This window comes from Dama dama, chromosome 5 (genome assembly GCF_033118175.1).
Source record: "Dama dama isolate Ldn47 chromosome 5, ASM3311817v1, whole genome shotgun sequence".
NCBI classification, from domain to species: Eukaryota; Metazoa; Chordata; class Mammalia; order Artiodactyla; family Cervidae; genus Dama; species Dama dama.
Window position 1 is genome coordinate 17,510,382 of NC_083685.1, and position 18,935 is coordinate 17,529,316.

General features: G+C 40.6%; 1 protein-coding gene and 1 long non-coding RNA gene across 3 annotated transcripts in view; one reads left to right on the forward strand and one right to left on the reverse strand.

Moving 5' to 3' along the window:
• LOC133056527 (uncharacterized) overlaps window positions 1-18,935 on the forward strand; it is a 46,936-nt gene that overhangs the window by 24,626 nt on the left and 3,375 nt on the right. For both annotated transcript variants that reach the window (XR_009692844.1, XR_009692848.1), the window contains one exon: window positions 14,183-14,276. This is a non-coding gene — a long non-coding RNA (uncharacterized LOC133056527). The remainder of the gene's footprint in view (window positions 1-14,182; window positions 14,277-18,935) is intronic.
• The window catches only part of LOC133056526 (acyl-CoA dehydrogenase family member 10-like), a 37,077-nt gene that overhangs the window by 12,797 nt on the left and 5,345 nt on the right, over window positions 1-18,935 (reverse strand). The window contains exons 3-9 of the mRNA XM_061141916.1: window positions 14,107-14,255; window positions 12,101-12,295; window positions 7,888-8,046; window positions 6,634-6,793; window positions 5,124-5,265; window positions 4,085-4,153; window positions 1,949-2,130 (exon numbers count right to left, since the gene is read on the reverse strand). Coding sequence (XP_060997899.1) covers window positions 1,949-2,130; window positions 4,085-4,153; window positions 5,124-5,265; window positions 6,634-6,793; window positions 7,888-8,046; window positions 12,101-12,295; window positions 14,107-14,255 — 1,056 coding nt within the window. The remainder of the gene's footprint in view (window positions 1-1,948; window positions 2,131-4,084; window positions 4,154-5,123; window positions 5,266-6,633; window positions 6,794-7,887; window positions 8,047-12,100; window positions 12,296-14,106; window positions 14,256-18,935) is intronic.

Here is an 18,935-nt window from a genome sequence, read left to right on the forward strand (position 1 = left end):
TGGGAGGTTGGTCCTGAGTCACAAAAAATGATACCTTATTTCTACTTTGTCTCTTTGTCACACTAATAGGTCACTGTAAAAAGAACTTTAAAACTAAAAGGCAAAGGATACACTTAGCATGTGGGAGGGCCCTCCTTAAACTGTTCTCTTTCCATTGCAGGATGTCACACTGCCCATTGCTTCATGTGACAGAGGCTTTATCTCCATTCACAGCACTGGGACAGCTGCCAGCTCCTTTGCTTTTCACATCAGCTCTGTGAGGGGGGCAGGGCAGGGCTTTTTTACATAACCTCTACTCTTGAGAAAACTAAGACAAAATAATGGGGCTTGCCCAAGGTCACCCCACAAATCAGCACCTGACTTCCTGTCCAGGGCTCTTTCCATCCTGAAATAATGGATCAATATAGGCAACATCTGTTGTCTTTGCCTAATGGCTATTTTACTAGTAACTAGGGCTCCTAGATAAAATACAGGATACTCGGTTAAATTTGAATTTCAGATAAATAATAAAAAAGTTTTATTGTAAATATTTTCCATTGAGACCACCAAACAGAGGCATCAGTGACAAAGTTTGTAACTCTGGTCAACAGGTTAAAATATGGGAGGATGATATGGGTCTGGATGTACTTGGAAGGTGTGGAGAACCCCCTCAACTGGAGCTGGAAGTTGGCAAGCCTGCTTTGTGGTAGCAAAGTGTCTCAAATTGTCAGTTTTGAGGATTCAGATCATGTGCCTATAGAGTGAAAGAATTTTAGGTAAGTTGGTAGAAGTATGTCAGGAAGTTGATATACACTGAACACATACTGCAGCCCTTGATATGATCCTACAGAAAACATAGGTGTTTTGGTTAAAAGTAGAGAAAGAAGAAAATACAGCTTAGCTGATAGATTCTTTTTGACCACAGCTAGGAATGCATGGGCTTCCCAGGTTGTTCAACGGTAAAGAATCCTGAATGCAGAAGACACAGGGGACACAGGTTCGATCCCTGGGGTCAGGAAGATCCCCTGGAGAAGGAAATGGCAACCCACTCCAGTACTCTTGCCTGAAAAATCCCATGGACAGAGGAGCCTGGAGGGCTACAGTCCATGTGGTTGCAAAAAGTCGGACACGACTGAGCAGTTACCCATAGTCACAGGAATGCAAACTAGTCAAGAGTTAGATAATCTTGAACTCTGCAGGGCAGAAGTACAATTTTTTGGCTCACAATAAAGATTCAACATGCAAAAGCACAGGGACAATTGTGTGTTGATTATAAACTATGTGTATTTGTGGGGGATTTCCTTGCAGTTCAGTGGTTAGGACTCCAGACTTCCACTGCAGGGAATATGGGTTCAATCCCTGGTCAGCGAACTAAGATTCTCTATGCTACTCGAAGCAGCCAAAAATAAACAAACCTACAAATCGTGCCCATTTGTCAAAATTCATAAAATGCTACACTTCAATAAATCTGATTTTTTAAAAAAGAAAACAAAAAACCTGATGATAACAAATGCTCACAAGAATGAGCAGGAACTCAAATTGAGATACAAAAAAAAGAAAAGAAAAAAGTAGAAGCAAATTATATAAACAAATATTTGGCACAATGAAGTTTTAAAAATCTATCCCTGTTAAAAAGAATATTTATGGGAAAGGGCAGAAAACAGAGAAGAAAGTAGGTATCTTAACTACCTTTGGGCAATCAGAAAAAAGAAAGGTTTAAATGATACAGTGAGATAAAAATTTCAGGGAGGAGAGATTCTGTAGTTCATGAAGGTATTTATCCCTGGACAAAATGTCTAGGTAAGCAACACCTCCACAAAATGAAACAGGCTTTCCAAGTAAGAAACTAACAAGACCACCTCACAATTAGCAAAGGTTGATGCGTTAATACCTTGATACCATCCAAATCCAGAAAGCAGAGGACCAGTGAGGAAACATCAGCACAGAAGACAAGGGGCCCCGTGCTCACCGTGTTTCCCATAGTCTTCCAGGCCTGCAGCCTTGAGGTCCACATTGTGAATCTTACACAAGACTCTGTTCATGGCAGTGTAGATGGCCCATCTCTGGCTGGGCTCCAAGCCTGGTGAAGAGGGGTCTTTGTGGATGAGGCCTGGGCAGTATTCCATCAGATAGAAGGGGTTGCCGACAATGCTGGGAGGGACACAAACAGGGTATTTCAGTGGCCTGTGATGTGGCAGGCTGTTAGTTAGGGCACTGTTCTGTCCTGTGTGTAAGTTCTCAGTGCTGGGTGGGAGTACTGGAAACTTCCTTTTTCCTCTGCATATAAGCAGAGGTTAGAAGTACTCCCTCTCCAAATCAATACACACACACACACACACACACACACACACACACACACACACACATCCCTGTTTACACTCCCTTGCCAGCATGCCTCTCTTCTCTTTGGTCCACTTGTAGAAGGCATCAGAATGGGATTAAGTGTGATAATATAGGAAAGCAGCTGTTGAGAGGGGGTCAGAGTCACACAGAACCAGGCTTAAGTCCCACCTCTGCCTTTCCTAGCAGTGTGATCCTGAGGAACATAGTAAACCTCTCTGAGCTTGTTTTTCTTAATCTTCAAGGGGCAGTTATAAGAATTAAGGGAGAAAATTTATATATGGAGTATCTGGAATGTGTCTGGCTCCAGTGAAGTTCCTATAAGTATCCCTTCCCGTTAGATATAATTTCATCATTATCCAGTGGTTTGAATGGCATACATACCACTCTAATATCAAGGTGTCACACCAAAATGTCGTTAATCCATCTCTTCATCATTCCTAGAAATCAGCTTAGTACTCTAAAAAGTTGTTTTGAAAATTCTACCATTAGGACTGTTTATCCTGACTTGAACATGGACAAGATATTAGGTTATACAATTCTTTTTAATTATCTTAAATGTAATACTGCTATGAAAGAAAATACCTTTATTTTTAGGAGATGTATGCTGCCTGCATCTTACTTATAAAGGTTCAATCTTACTTATATAAATTTATTAAAAAGATACTTATTGGGACCTCCTTGATGGTCCAGTGATTAAAAGTCCACACTCCTAATGCAGGAGGCACAGGTCTGATCCCTGGTCAGGGAACTAAGATCCCACATGCCACATAACACAGCAAAAAAATTAAATATATAAAAACAAAAATAAAAATATATATGTATATATATGCATACATATATATATTTTACAAAGTAATCCTTTATAATTATTTAACAAAATTTATTACGTGTTATAAGACAACATTACTTTATAAAATTATTTTGTTATTATGTAATTATTACTATTTCTATAATATTTTATATATATAAAATACACTTACATACATACATACACATAAATAGAAAGCAAATATGGCAAAATGTTAACAATGTTTCCATCTAGCTGAAGTGTAAGTGGGTGCTTATTATGCTATTTTTTTCTTCTTTCAACTACTCTGTAACTTTCACATTTTTCATAATTTAAAAATTGAGAAAAAAGACACAGACTTAAAAAGCATATTACAAGGACTTCCCTGATGGTGCAGTGGTTAAGAATCTGCCTGCCAATGAAGGGGACATGGGTTCGATCCCTAGTCCTAGAAGATGCCACATGCCATGGAGCAACCAAGCCCGTGTGCCATAACTACTGAAGCTCACATGTTCTGGGGCCTGAGAGACCCAACTACTGAAGCCTGCTCCCTAAACCCTGTGGTCCACAACAAGAGAAGCCATCGCAATGAGAAGCCTGTGTACCACAACTAGAGACTAGAGAGCTCCTGCTCTCCACAACTAAAGACTGAGTGCAGCAGTGAAGACCCTGTGCAGCCAAAAATCAATAAAATTATTTTAAAAAGCATATTACAAAGCAACTTTAGATGCTTAGAAAGCCACAATAAAAAAAACTAAGAAAAACAAATAACATGCAACTTGATGGAAATATATTTCTAGAATGTTTAAAAAAAAAAATGTTTTCTACCAAACGGGAGGTTCCTATAAAATCTCCTTCCTCTTCTACCAAAATTTTATTTTCCTTTACTCTAGAAAACTGAAATTAGAGTTATTATGTGGGCTTTTCTCTTCTGTACCTTGAGTATACAACATAAAAAGTAAATCTGGACATTACCTTGAATCTTCACAGAGGTGACGAACTTTGGGCACATGGGCTCCAGCATTTACAAGGGCTTCTATCATCCTGCCAAGAAAAATGTATGAACTTCTGACTGAAGTGATGAAATTTTCTTGAAATTATTTTCTGATTTAAAAATTAATAAATGCATAAATTAAAATGGAACTGTTTAAAAAATTCAATTGAAAAAACAGATGAGACAAACAAAAAATGGTTCATTTACAGACCTAAGTCAAACATACCAATAATTACATTAAATTTAATAAAGTAAACATTCTGATTAAAAGATGAAAATTGTCCTACCAGATAGAAACACAAGACCTAATAGGTACTGTTTATAAGAGACATTCTTTAGGGACTTGCTTAGTGGTCCAGTGGTTAGGACTCTGCCTGCCAACTCAGGGGACAGGGGTTCCATCCCTGGTCCAAGAACTAAGATCTCACATGCCTCGGAGTAATTAGACCCACACCCCAGAACTACTGAAGCTCACGTGCCCTAGATAGAGCTCATGCTCTGCAACAGAAGAAGCCACTGCAACGAAGAGCCTGTGCACTACAACGAAGACCCAGTACAGCCAAAAATAATAAAATAAGTAAATAAACTGCATAAAAAATACTTATGTGTGTGTGTATATACACTGAATAACTGAATCACTTTGCTGTACACCAAAAATTAACACAAGTAAATCAACTATACTTCAGTTTTTTTAAAAAAAGTAGAGGTATTCATATAATGAATCCTCCAGTTTCAATAACTGTCAATTAAAGGCCATGCTTCTTTGGGCTAAAGCCCCACTAACAGAATTCCAAAAATTTCTAGCCTCCTAGTGGTTTAGACAGAGAAAAGAGAAAAAACAATCTCCTGAATATAATTAGGTGACATGTTCTTATCTAAAATAATTTTGGAAAGTTGTACTTGTAATTTTAAATGTCTCAAGGCACTTTGATGGGGCACTGACTTGCCAGCCCAGGGGTGGGGCTGTGGAGGCTGGAGATGGCGAGCACGCCCCACCCCACACACACCCTGAGAATTTACCTGAACTCCCTCTCTACTGCATGTGCAGATGGAAGGAGTGTCCCCAGGGGTTTCTTCCTCAGAATCAGCTGATGAGTAGCCAGCTTGACATAGTAGGTGGGATTTGACTGCCCGTGATCAAACTGAAGGAGTTCCAATGGGCCTGTAAGTTTGAAAGAAAGGAAAACTCAAACCAGCTCTGGAGGACAGATGTGGACAGAGATTCTTTCTTTCTAAGAAGTACTGTACATGGATACAGAGCATCCTGATTTGGAATGCACTGTTAGGAAAGCATCTCCTCCCCGGGTACCAGACATGACTGCATCCCAGGCATACCCCCCCACCCCAGCTTTGGTCCAGGATGTCACACTGCAGTGTGGCAAAGGCCACTGGATTTACACCACAACAATTTTCACTTTCACAGGTATCCAATTTTGTCCGTCTTGCCAACTCCTGCACCGTAAAGAAAAGCTTTATAGTTCTGTTTATCAACCACAAGCACAGTCATGGCAACCCATCTTGCTAACTGGAATAATTTAAGCCAAGGATGAAAAATGCCCTTGTGTGTCCCTCACCCCATACTTGGCTACACCACACCTGACACAGGTCTGACAGCTGAAAGGAGCTATGCAGAGGCTACAGCTCAAACCAAAGCAGCTTTGGGGAGATGTGATTTCCCGCCACAAAGATTAAACTCTGCGGCTCCCTTGCAGAAACAGCTTAATTGACCCTAGTCTTACAATGATTTGAACTCTACACACAGATTTGTTTCACTTGGTCAAAGGAGCAAGAGATGGGAGTTTGTCTGAATTGGCTCAATTCAGTTCAGTTCAGTTGCTCAGTTTTGTCCAACTCTTTGAGACCCCATGGACTGCAACATGCCAGTACACCTGTTCATCACCAACTCGCAGAGTCTACCCAAACTCTGGTCTGATTCAAAATGGTCCCTCAGCTCTGTAGAGGCTCTAGGAACAATCCGATCACTAGAAAACCTCCTCACATGAAGCTACATGCAAAGAAAGAGAACTTTCAAGGATCAAACAGGGGAGGCCAAATTTTATGCCCAGGTAGAAGTTTCTTCAAAAGCTCATGAATGACCTGTTTTTCTGAAGGTGGAATGTGAAAAATGAGAGAGCAACCTATGAAGAGATGGAGACACATTTTCTCATTTTAAACTCCTGCAACTTTTGAGTCACCTTCACAAAACAGGCTGTCATCTCAAAAATATCAGAAAGACCCAAACACCCCAGGCACATACTGCAAGTTCTTCTCTCCCAGGACAGCTGTTTGCAGCTGACTGCTGCCATGCCACAGTCTCACATGGAACAAGGGCCACGTATGCTCTGGGGACCCATAGCAAAGGAGGTCGGTGCTTCCTCCCAAGCAAAACAGAGCAGCACCCAGGTCTGCAGGGCCCAAGGGCTATTTTCTTCACCACATGGCATCTTTATCTCCAGCATATTCCACTAGGATAGAAAGTGAGAGCCAGGCTGAAAGCCTAGCCTCTACCAAAATGCAGAGACTTAACTACCTGTGGGTTGGGTCCCCAGTAAGTCTTTGAGGTATTTCTGCAAGGAGTCTTTGGGAATTTCCATCGTCTTTCTCACAAGGCGAATGTTTGGAACAGCCATTCTCAATGGAAATCCCAAAAGAGTTTCCAATTCCTTTACTGCAGTCTCTGGGTCATGAACCTGGTTTCAAAGAAAATATTGAGCTTGGATCCCCAGACAACCCTAACCGCTCCTCCTGCCTTTTCTCTAAGAGGGTACTTTTTTAGAGAGAAATATTTTTAAATAGCCTGAGCAAAGACCTGGGAGCCAGAAAGTCAGCTGATGACAAAGCCTCAGAATGAGTTTCCTCCTTCCATTTACTACTTAACCACGTTAATCTTTCCTATCTGCTGGGAAGAGTGATGGTTAAATGTCCATGATACTCCCTTTTGCCAGGAGGACAGAATATTGTACTGTAGAGTCCACTCTGTCCCTATGATCAAGTTAATAATGAAAACCCAAATGTAGAAAGCTGGATGGAGACCCCTTCTCACACGGTTTCTCCTGCTTCAAAGCACTGGGGTGGTCCAGGTGCTGGTAGCTTCTGGGTCCCCACCCAAAACATCATTACCAGTTCAGCCTGTCATCTGAACCATCTTAAGTCTGCCATTCACCTCCCTGTGTGACTTTTTCTTGACTGCCTTCTTAGTATATGTGTGTCTTACCTTCTTATTGAAAATACAAGTGACTAATCACCTAAATTTCATAATTAAAAGGTAAAAAGACTGTGGCAGCAAGGGCAAAAACTACCAGAAGCAACTCTGACTCTTGAGTGTAAGAGGACTGCACAGAAATGCTTACATTAGGACCTCCCTGGTGGTACGATGGATAAGAATCTGCCTGCCAATACAGGGGACACAGGTTCGATCCCTGGTCAGGGAGGATTCCACATGCCTTAGAGCAACTAAGCTGGTGTGGCACAACTACTGAGCTTGTGTTCTAGAGCCGGGGAGCCACAACTACTGAGCCCATATGCTGTAGCTACCAAAGCCTGCGTGCCTAGACCCCATGCTCCACAGCAGGAGAAGTCACAGCAATCAGAAGCCCTGCGTGGCAATGAAGATTAGCCCTTCTCGCTGCAACTAGAGAAAGCCCACATACAGCAACAAAGACTCAGCACAGCCAAAAATAAAATAAATAAAAAATTTTTAAAAAGAAATACTTACACTATTGTCTGAAGCATGCTTACACTAGTGCCTGAAGCACAAAGGGGTTCAAAAAACAGTGACCATTACCTTAATGGTGTGAATACCAAGGCTGGCAGCTGCTTTTAGATTTGGTCCAAGATCATCAAGAAAGATGGACTCAGAAGGCTGCCCGCTAAGCCGCTCCAAGCACAGCTTATACATCCTGGGGTCTGGCTTGCAGACACCTTCCAGGCAGGATTCTACTACCTGAGGGAGGGGCAGGAAGGAGAGATAAATGTCCCTAAAATTGGTGTTCCCGTGTATACCCTGGTATGTTTTTTTGAAAAGAAGAGCAGAAAAAAGACAGTGGAGGTTTGTTATAATAAATAACTTAAGAGTGTCATGATATAAAATGATGTTGCTTTTTTAACTGGAATGATTTGGAAATACTGGGATGCAACCTGAGGGAAGACTCAGAAAACCAAAGTTCTGGTTCAGACATGGTGAGTGACCTTGTACCAGCAGCGAGGCCATGAGGGACTGCAGGTTCATCGTCAGGAAACTGAAAACACTGATAGCCATCTTACCCATCTTTTTTTTTTTTTTTTTTTTTCCATCTTACCCATCTTAACAGTAGCTGGGAAACTTAGTGAAACTGGAAGGTGTTCCAAAACTAGGTATTGTGGCTGCACAGGACAAAAGAAAAGCTGCACATTTCAGATTTAGGGAAAGTATTTTACGGTTTTTTCAAAAAGAAAGCAATGTTTACTGTTATAAAAGAAACAAGACTTTAATGTCCATATTTCAGAAGTGAAAAACAAACAGCTATACTCAACCTAGACAGATAAACCCCACAGAAGGGCTGACACCAAAGAGATCCTCAGTGGCAGAAACATGGTTCCTTTCTTTCTTTTTAAAAGAACTTTTTAAAAAGACTTTTTTTGATGTGAACCATTTTTTAAGTCTTCATTGAATTTGTTACAACATTGCTTCTATCTTATGTTCTGGTTTCTGAGCCAAGAGGCATGTTGGATCTTAGCTCCCTGACCAGGGATGGAAGTCATACCCCCTACATTGCAAGGCAAAGTCTTAACCACTGGACTTCCAGGGAAGTCCCAACACAGTTCCTTTCATGCAAAGAGCCTCCTCTATCCTGACAGCCTTGCCTCAAACTGTATCCAGTCCAGAACTGGTGAGCAGCAGCTGAGGGTTCAGGAGAACCCTGAAAAGCTGTCTCAGTGTCAGGCTACCTCTGATCCAGCAACCCTTGGAAGTCCTCTGACATTGTCCCCAGGGCTTGATCTCCTGTGAGTAGGTCTAAAACAGCCATAGAGGCCGGTAACCAATACCCTCTGGTCTGTCCTAAGAATAGAACTAAATCCCTCACTCACTCCTGAATTGACCCTTGCTCTCCAAGATCAAGGACAAACCTGAGGGCCCCTCCCTCTCCTCCAAATTCCCACTGTTCAAGGTTGGAGAACTGCTCTTTCAAGTAAATAAATGTCCTGAAAAAACTGGACCTCTCTACTTACCCTTCCCCATCTCCTTATAACTTGAATGAGCAAAAAAAAAAAAAGACAAAGACCACTCCTTCTAAAGAAAATGTCCACTATGGGCCATGGAGAAGCCAAGTGTTTCTAATCAACAGCCGACCTGGCAGGAAAGGAGCACAGCTGTAGCCGCTGAGAGAAGAGGAGAAAGGGGAGCAAACGCAGGGGCCCTGGGCCACGTCTGATGAATAGACACCTCTTTCCATAGGTGATTACATGTGGGGAAGTGAAAAACAACTCTTGAGGTTTAAATTGGATGAGATCCCTGGCCTTCCCTTTGTTCTGTTTTGCAAGATGAAAAAGTTCTGGAGATGAGTTTCATCACAATGCGAATATACTTAACACTAATTGAACTCTGTAGTTAAAAATTGCTAGGATGGTAAATCTTATGTTTTTTCACAATAAAAAAATGTTGAATTTTTAAAAATATTTATTTTTATTTCTTTGGCTGCACCAGGTCTTAGCTGCAGCACCCAGGATCTTTTTTTTTTTTTTCAGTTGTGTCATATGAACTCTTTGTGGCAATGTGTGATCTGGTTCCATGAGCAGAAATCCAACCCGGGCCCCCTGCATTGGGAGGGTGGAATCTTAGCCACTGGACCACCAGGGAAGTCCCCCTCAATTTTTTTAATTAAAAGAAAATGGGGGGGGGGTAGAAAATGGGGCTTCCTTGGTGGCTCAGTGGTATAGAATCCACTTGTCAATGCCAGAGACATGGGTTCAATCCCTGATCTGGGATGATCCCACGTGCCCCAAAGAAACTAAGCCCTGTGCCACAGCCCTGGCACCCATGCTCTGCAACAACAGAAGCTGTCGCAATGAGAACCAGCAGCAGCACCACCACCTGCTCCCCATACCTCAAGGAGCAACCCCCGCCCCAGTCATAACTAGAGAAAAGCCCACATGGCAAAAAAGACCCAGCACAGCCAAAAATAAATAAATAACATTATATTTTTTAAGAAAAGAAAGAAAATGGATGAAAAACTTTTTGAATGTCATACATGCCTCAGCAGAGCTATATATATATATATATACACACACATATATATATTCCTATAACATTGGGGAGGTCAGGAACAGCCCCCAGTGATGACACAGATCATAGGAGTGGTTACACTATCTTTACCCCCATCGAAAAAAATTTTTTTTGTCTTATAGCTTTAGAAAACAAAAACATGAACCATGCTCTTGAGAAAAAGGATTTTCAACACTCTAGGTCTCTTGCAGAACAAAATTATGAAAACTCATCAGAAAAGCTGCTGGAAAGCACATGCCAGGGCGTCTGTGAAGTCTGAATGAAGTCCATTGTGTTAAAGAAGCTCACAAGTCCTTAAATAGTAGAAAGGCCCAGTGTGAGCCTGGCCAACTTATTTATCCCCGTAGCCACACTGGAGGGGAGCAATCTCTGAAAATAATCACAGTGTATTGAATACTTACCTACCTACCAGGCACTCTGTAAAGTGCTTTGCATGTATTATGCTGTGGGATCCACACAGCCACCCTAAACAAAACTGCTGCTTATGAACTACAGATGAAGAAACTGCAGTTCAGGGAATCAAATCTACTGCCCATAGCAAGCTGCAGAGACAGGATTCAAATCTGACTGAGGTCCCTGAGCCCCTAAAGGGTAGGGTGCTTGTAGGAGGGTTGTGCGGTGGACAAGCTAGGAAACCAAGAATTGAAGTGGGTAAGGAGCCAGGCAGGAATGTACAGGGAAGAGACTCTTTCAGCAGGCTGTGCTCAAGGAGGAATGAAGAAGTGGGAAGTGAAAAAGAGTATTAGGTGGGGTGCTTAATTTCTCATATTTGTGCTCTGAATTATCTGCCTGTCATCCGACTAGATTTCATGTTCTAAAACAGCACTATCCAACAGAACTTTTTCTATAATCATGGAAATGCTATACTGCCCAGTCCGCCATAGTAGCCACTAGCCACATGTGGCAACTGACCACCTAAAATGTGGCAAACATATATTCCAGAGGGCAGGGCTTATGTCAGTCACATTGAACACAGTAGCCTTTCACACCTAGCCGGTGCCCAGCACACAGTCACTGCTGTGTAAGAATGTGTTTTCTGACTGAATGACGTTTAAGCCCGTCATCTATCAATAATTCCTACTTGTCCCAGAATAATCATATACTTCCCTTAAGGAAAATGGAGAGTCTTTCACAGAAATAACCTCCTGGCAGCACAGAAGACCATCTCCTGACTCAGAGTCTTCTCAGGTACGTTGACAGTCGAGCCCTTTATGCACTGTCCCATATGGTGGGATGATTTACATTTGAATTGCAATGAAAAAGAATTCAGCTCCTCAGGGCTACTAGTCACATTTCAAGCATTTAACAGTCATGTATGATAGTAGCAACCATACTAGACATTTCCTTTTCTGCAGTAAGTTTGTTTGCACAGCACTGATCTAAGGATTAATGCCACAGAAATAGAGGGCAAGGGAGTTGGTCTTTGAAAAGGTCAAGGGGTGAAGGCTGATAAAGTGCATGTGTTATCTAATGACTAAGGTTCAAGTCCAGAATGAAAGGGAGTCTCTGAAGCTGAGGTTTCACCCAGTTATCAAAGCCCATAAATAACCTTGCTCACAGCTCAGTGATACTTTGCAAGTCCTCTTTCCCACCTATCATGTCTAATCCTAACTCAGTCAACTGTGTGAATAACCATCCCATCCACTCAAGACCTACTGAGAGGTAGCATTAATGTTGCATCCTAAAGTAAAGACAGAGACTTGATTCAGATTGTTCTGGATCCCTGTCAGCTTACCACATCAAACTGTTTCCAGTCCAGGGGCAAAAAGCTCTTCCCATTGGGAAGATAAAAATTATTGCTCAAGACTGAAGTCTGAAGGCCTTTAGCCCGAATCTGAATTATGGCCTCAGTCATCACTGGGAACTGCTTCGCCACTTGCTCACTGGTCAGCAGAGAGAAAAAGGAGTCCACGGGCACGGAGGTCTTTGACTAAGATTGGAGGTAGGGAGAGAAGAGAACCAGCCAGCATTAAGAGTAAGAACAGCTTATCACCAACACAGAAAAACACACATTCCAGGCTTCCTGTCACTACCCCAGGCCTCTGGCTTGCTGCCAAAAGGAATTTTCTCTTTCAGCCCTGGTGCAGAACTTTGCATATAAGGTTGTAAAACATGAGTCATTAGGGGATGGAGCTATTTACATCAACATTCCAGTTAAATGAGTTTTGTAAAATAAGTATTTATTTATTTATTTGGCTGCATTGAGTCTAGTTGTGGGGTGCGGGCTTAATTGCCCTGCAGCATGTGGAATCTCTTCTGGGACCAGGGATCAAACCTGCATCCCATGTTGCTAGGCAGATTCCCTATTACTGGGCCATCAGGGAAGTCCCTAAATGAGTTCTTCATTTCACTCACTCACTGTCAATTTTTAAAAAGATTCAGAAGACTCTAAGAAGATACATTAAACTCTGAAAGTGAATTAAGCAGATGTAATTTAATTTTTTTTTGTAATTTAATTTTTATTTGATTCCTTTTGGGAATTCAGAAGATATTTGATGATTCTGCATTGCCTGAGCTTCACCATTATGCAATGAAGGTCAATTTCTTTTTTTTTTTTTTGAAGGTCAATTTCTGATCACTTTTTGTGTTTCCAAATTCTATCTGTTTGGGTTTTGAAAACTCTTATTTTATCATATTTGAAAATCTGCAGTGGCAAGTCTGCTATTTTATACATAGACACACACACATTTCACAACAGTTTCCTGTTGTTGTTAAGTTAGTCATATCCAATTCTCTGTGACCCCATGGACTGCAGCATGCCAAGCTTTCCTGTCCTTTTCTATCTCCTGGAGTTTGCTCAAACTCATGTCCATTGAGGCAGTGATGCCATCCAACCATCTCAATTTCTGTTGTCCCCTTCTCCTCCTGTCCTCATCTTTCCCAACAGCTTTATTGAAATATAATTCACGTATCACACAGCTGACCCACTTAAACTGTCTGTAAAATTCAGTGCTTCTTAATATATTCATAAAGTTATACAACCATCACCACAGTCAGTTTTAGAACATTTTCATCACCCTAAAAAGAAACCCATATCCATTAGCAGTCACTACCCATTTGGTGCCCCCACCACCCCAATATGCCTAGACCTAGAAAATAACAACTCTACTTTCTGTTTCTAAAGATTTTCCCGTTCTGGATACTTCATATAAGTAGAACTGTATATTATATGGTCTTTTTGTACTGGGTTCGTTCTATCACTTGGCATAAGGTTTTCTATGTATATTTATATATTCAAATACAAGCTTACTTAAATATTTAAATTGTGAAAACACATAACATCAAATTTACTATTTTAAGCCCTCTGAGTGACATTAAATACACTCATTGTTGTGCAATCAAACCCACCATCCATCCACAGAACTTGACTATATTTTAAATTATATTTTAGCAGGGTTATTGCGAAAGTATGTGAGTTAATATAAAGAGCTTAGAACAATGCATAGTCCAGAGAAAGGCTCAATGTTATCACTGCGTTAAACAAGCTTTCTGATCAAAACCATTATGTAACAATTCCAGCTTCATATAAACAATAGCTGGTGGAGGGGCTGAGTATATAATATTTTTATTTTTCCTCATGCAGTTAAAATTGCGTACCTAGGGATGGAAGAAATAGCTTAAAATCTTATAAGGGGTTGTCAGGTTTTCTCTTCTTTATTTTTAGTTTAACCAATTTAACGGATGAGTGTTGCATCCACTATTCTAGACAAAAATAATATGGAAAGTATGTTTATCACTCACAATTTCAGAGCAAAGTCTCTCAAATTCTTGTAAGAAATCTTCTGTTGTTATCTCTGCTCTCATAAATTTCATCCAGGGCCCATTTTCACCACCTGAGATCAAGGCCTTCACTACAGTTCCAGAAGGGATATGATTCTGTACCTCCCATTCTACCAAAAGTAAAATACATGGTAAGTGAAACGATATATGGACAAACAGCTGAAGTCTGGGGAGCAGGGTAATTACCATATAGGTTCTGTGGCATCACTGTGGTGCCAGGTGGGTTCTATTGGGAATTCAGAGAAATTCAGGAAATGGAAAATCTCAGCTTTAGACCTCCTAGGGAACAGCAGTAACAATATGTGTGACTGAGGGGACACTGCTGCCAAGCATCAGTCCATGCCACCAGCTTGAAATGATGCTGGACACTACATTATGAATTTTCTTCCCTGGTCTCTTACTGGCTGGTTCATATATATTAGGTCACTCACATGGTCCTGGCACGTGGTAAGGAAGTACATCAGGGAATAAACCAGATTTTGACAGCACTCCAAAACAAGCCCTTCATTTCGTAGGCTGTAGTAATCCTTCAGGGCAGTGTAGCCGGTACACTGAAACATTCACTTGGGGGTGTTGTTTTGTAGAAAAAAGAAGAAAATTTTGGTCCACAGAGAGCTAAGGCAGTGGGTGGTGAATCAGTATTGTTTCTACTGTGAGCATTTGTATAGGAGTTGCTTTTTTTTTTTTAAACAAAGATGTTTCTACAATACAGCTGCTATAGGGCAAAAATATATATAGCATTCATAATGATATCTAAGACCTAGTACACTTTATACATTTTCTTTTGATAAAGCAGTGCCTTGCATTGAAAATATTTCAGACAATATAGAAAGGTTTAAAAAAGAAAGTAAAATGACAAAGCAATCCCATTCTTCAGAAATCACCAATGTGACCAACTCAGAATGTCTTTTGAGAACAGCATAGCTTATAAAACTCAATCCAAATAATAATACCTCTTTAATTTTACAACAAAAGTTAGAGCAATTTTTAGGATCTTAAGAGTTGGCAAGCATGCAAGGAAAGGGGCACTCTCCTATGCTGCTGATGGGGGTGTGTAAATAAGCACAACCTCTATGGAGTGCAACATTTTATTTTTAAATATTTATTTATTCACGCCAGGTCTTAATTGTGGCACACAGGATCTTCATTGTGGCAGGCAGGATTAATTTTAACAGGTCAACTCTTAGTTGTGGCATATGGGATCTAGTTCCCTGACCAGGGATCGAATCTGAGTCCCCTGCGTCGGGAGCGCAGAGCCTTAGCCACCAGACCACTAGGGAAGGCCTGAATACAATATTTTAAATGTACATTTACATTTGATGTGGTAATTCTGCTTTCAGGAATTTCTCCCACAGATGTATTTATAAAAGTAAGCAAAAATTATGTACATGGCTATTGGGCAGAACTGCTTATAACAGAAACTAGAAACTTACATGTATGTTAATAAAGGGCTGGTTAAATCAACCATGATACACCCATATAATGGAATACCATGTAGATGTTAAAATGTAAAAACTAGGTCAAAGGTCAGAAAATTATGGCCTGGGGGCCAAATCTGTCTCCCACGTGTTTTTTGGTAAATAAAAAGTTTTATTGGAACACAACCACACCTACTTGTTTACTACTGTCCAGGGCTGTTTCTGGTTCTAACACTAGAGCTGAATAGTTGTGATAGAGCCATTATGGCCCTGAAAGTCTATCTAGTCCTTGACAGAAAGAGGTTGCTAATCCCTGAACTAGACCGATGTGAACTAGACCCCTACTGATGTGGAAGACTTGCAAAGATATTATACTGAGTCAAAAGAAAAAAGAAAATGTACAGAACAGTTTGTACAGTACGATTCAGTTTGGGTATGCATGTTTTACACACACACACACAAACACACACACACACCCATTCTCAAATACATAAATGAACTTTTTGAAATATAAACTTTTCACAGTGATAACTAATGAAGTCTGGAACTGACTGAAAAGTAGTGGAGGAGCAAGCAGGAAATTTATCTTCATAGTTTATATACTTTTAGAACTGACTATTCAATAAATGAGACTGCCATAATTGAGTTTCTATCAGGAAAAAATTTAATTAAATCTCTTTATCATACCACCACAAAAATTCCCAACAAATTAAATACCCAAATCAGAAAAAAACTCCAAAACAATACAGAACATCTTTATTTGAATAGATTTTCTTAGCCAAGACTCATAAAACTAAAGATGTAGAAAAAAACACAAATGATTTTCTTGATATAAAAAATGAAAACTCTTGTACAGCAAAAACATTATCATAAAATAAAAGACAAGTCCCAGAATAGAGAAATATTTGCATGTGATATGACAAAAGTTTATTATTGCAAATCAATAATAAAAATGAGCAATTCACAGAAAGGGAAAACTGACCAACTAATACACAAAAAAAGCATTCAACCTGAATATTAAAATAACATACAAAAAAAAAATAACATACAGAGGAAGAAAAACACACAGACATAGCCTTTTATCCGTCACGCTGACAAAAATTAAGCAATCTGATCATATGACACTCCCTGAATGCTATGCTAAAATGTTTGGACTGTATACACTTAATTTTTTGTGTACACTGATTTTATAGTAAACTAATAGCTGAAATCAGGGCCTTGCAAACTTTCTGAGAAGGGCCACAGATGGACACTACGTAAATGAATGAACATGGCTGTGTTCCAATACAATTTCATTTTTATGGATACTGAAATTAGAATTTTGTATAATTTCCACATGCCACAGAATAATATTCTTGTTTTGACTTTTTAAATTATTTCAAAACATAAAAACCATTCTTGGCTGATGAACTATACAAAACCATACAACAGGCCAGATTTGGTCCACAGGCTGTAGCTGACTGACTGACCTCTGGCTTAAGTGTAAAAAAAGTATGGCTGAATTCTAGTACTTGCTGCTCCAGTGACCACAATAAATTAATTTTATATGGGTCATTTTGTTTTATCTGGGATGGCAGTTTTTTAATATTTATTTATTTATTATTGACTGCATCACGTCTTACTTGCGGCTGGCGGATCTCTGTTGCAACACTTGGGGTTAGTTGCCCTGAGGCATGTGGGGTCTTAGTTCCCTGACTGAGATCAAACCCAAATCTCCTGCATTTCAAGGAAGATTATTAACTACCACTAACCACCAGGAAAGTCCCATAGGTCTTTTTAATGAATAAATAACATTAAGAGTTCCAGTCAAGAAAAACAATAAGGAGAAAGTTGAAGGTATTATTATTTCCTTCTTTATCCATCCAACAAACCTTTACTGAATGAACACCTGAACCAGCTCTGAGCTGATACTGGAAAAGTGAAGTTAACACATCCCAGACCCACAGTTCCCAATTCTAACTGCCCCACAGGGGAGATAGGAACACATCCCATAGCCAGCTAAAACACCCCTTGGTGTTAAGCTGAACTGGAAAGCTGCTATCCAGGGACATTCTGCCAGGGAAGGAGGTCAGAGGAGTCTTGACAGAAGAGAAGTCAATAATAACAACCATCATCTGATTTACTGACGGCTCAAAGATTTCAGGCACCATGCTGAACACCATACCATTTAACTTGTTATTAAAGTACAGGTAGGATTTGAGCACACAGAGGAGGGTAGCTGCCAGGAGGTGGAACAGAACTTGCCAAGGTGCAGGGGTGCAGATGTGTTTAAAGAACATCAAGTGGTCTATGAAGCTGAGATGTGGGCACATGTGGGAAGTTGTGTGGCACAAAGGTATGTGGGCTAATTGTAAGAGGCCCCTAATGTCAGACAAAAGCTTCCCAACTTAATCTAAGAGACAGAGCGCAGGCACTCAAGGATTTGAAGCAGGAGAGTGAAGGGATAAGATGTGTGTATGTGTGGGGTTTTTTTTGGCAGCATGTGGGATCTTGGTTCCCTGACCAGGGATCAAAGTCTCACCCCCTGCAGTGAAAGCATGGAGTCCTAACCACTGGACAGTGAGGGAAATCCCAGATCCGTGTTTTAGAAAACTAATTCTGGGGGCTATGTAGAGGGTGGTGCAAAAAAAACCAAAGGACCAGAGTCACAGAGAGGATGCAGGTAGCTGACATGATTTCAAAGGTAGGACAAGTTGGGGATTTAAACTTGGGTATAGAGGCCGTGGGAGTGGAAAGAAGCAAGTAGCTTTTCAAGATATTCTGGAGAAAGTCAAGACAACTCCTGCCCAGTGATCTTTATGTTTCCAAGCAGGAAGGACTGAGGTAGGGAAGTACGATGACTCGGGGAGTGTGGAACAGGCCCGGCGTAAATGCAAGAGGAATATGAGTGGAGGAAAAGAAAAGCTGAGGGCTCAGCTCAGAGTTGAAGCAATTAAAAGAAAACAAAAAAGGCTCACCTTAGCAGTTTGTATACCCATGTAATTTTTTGACCAAGGTCACAGAAAAACTGAACTTAGGTTGACTTAGCATGGAGAACTGCCCAACCAGCCAGCAGTACAGTTAAAAAGAAAGGTCCTTCTCGATTCCTGCTGGCTGGAATGATAATGTGACAGCAGAAGATGAAGCAGCCAGCAGAGACCATAAGGTAAGACTGGAAATGAACAATACCCATAGCAGAATGACACTATAGAAAGAACCCACGGCTCTGATATCACATAGTAACATACTAGCCCAGACCACATACCTAGCTTTCATATACAAAATAAATCAACTTCTGCCTTCTTCAGTCACTGTTCTGTTAGGAAGGGCAGATAAAGAAATGATCAGAACCTAGAGGTTTGATTTTATAGTAACAAAAGCAGGTGTAGAGGG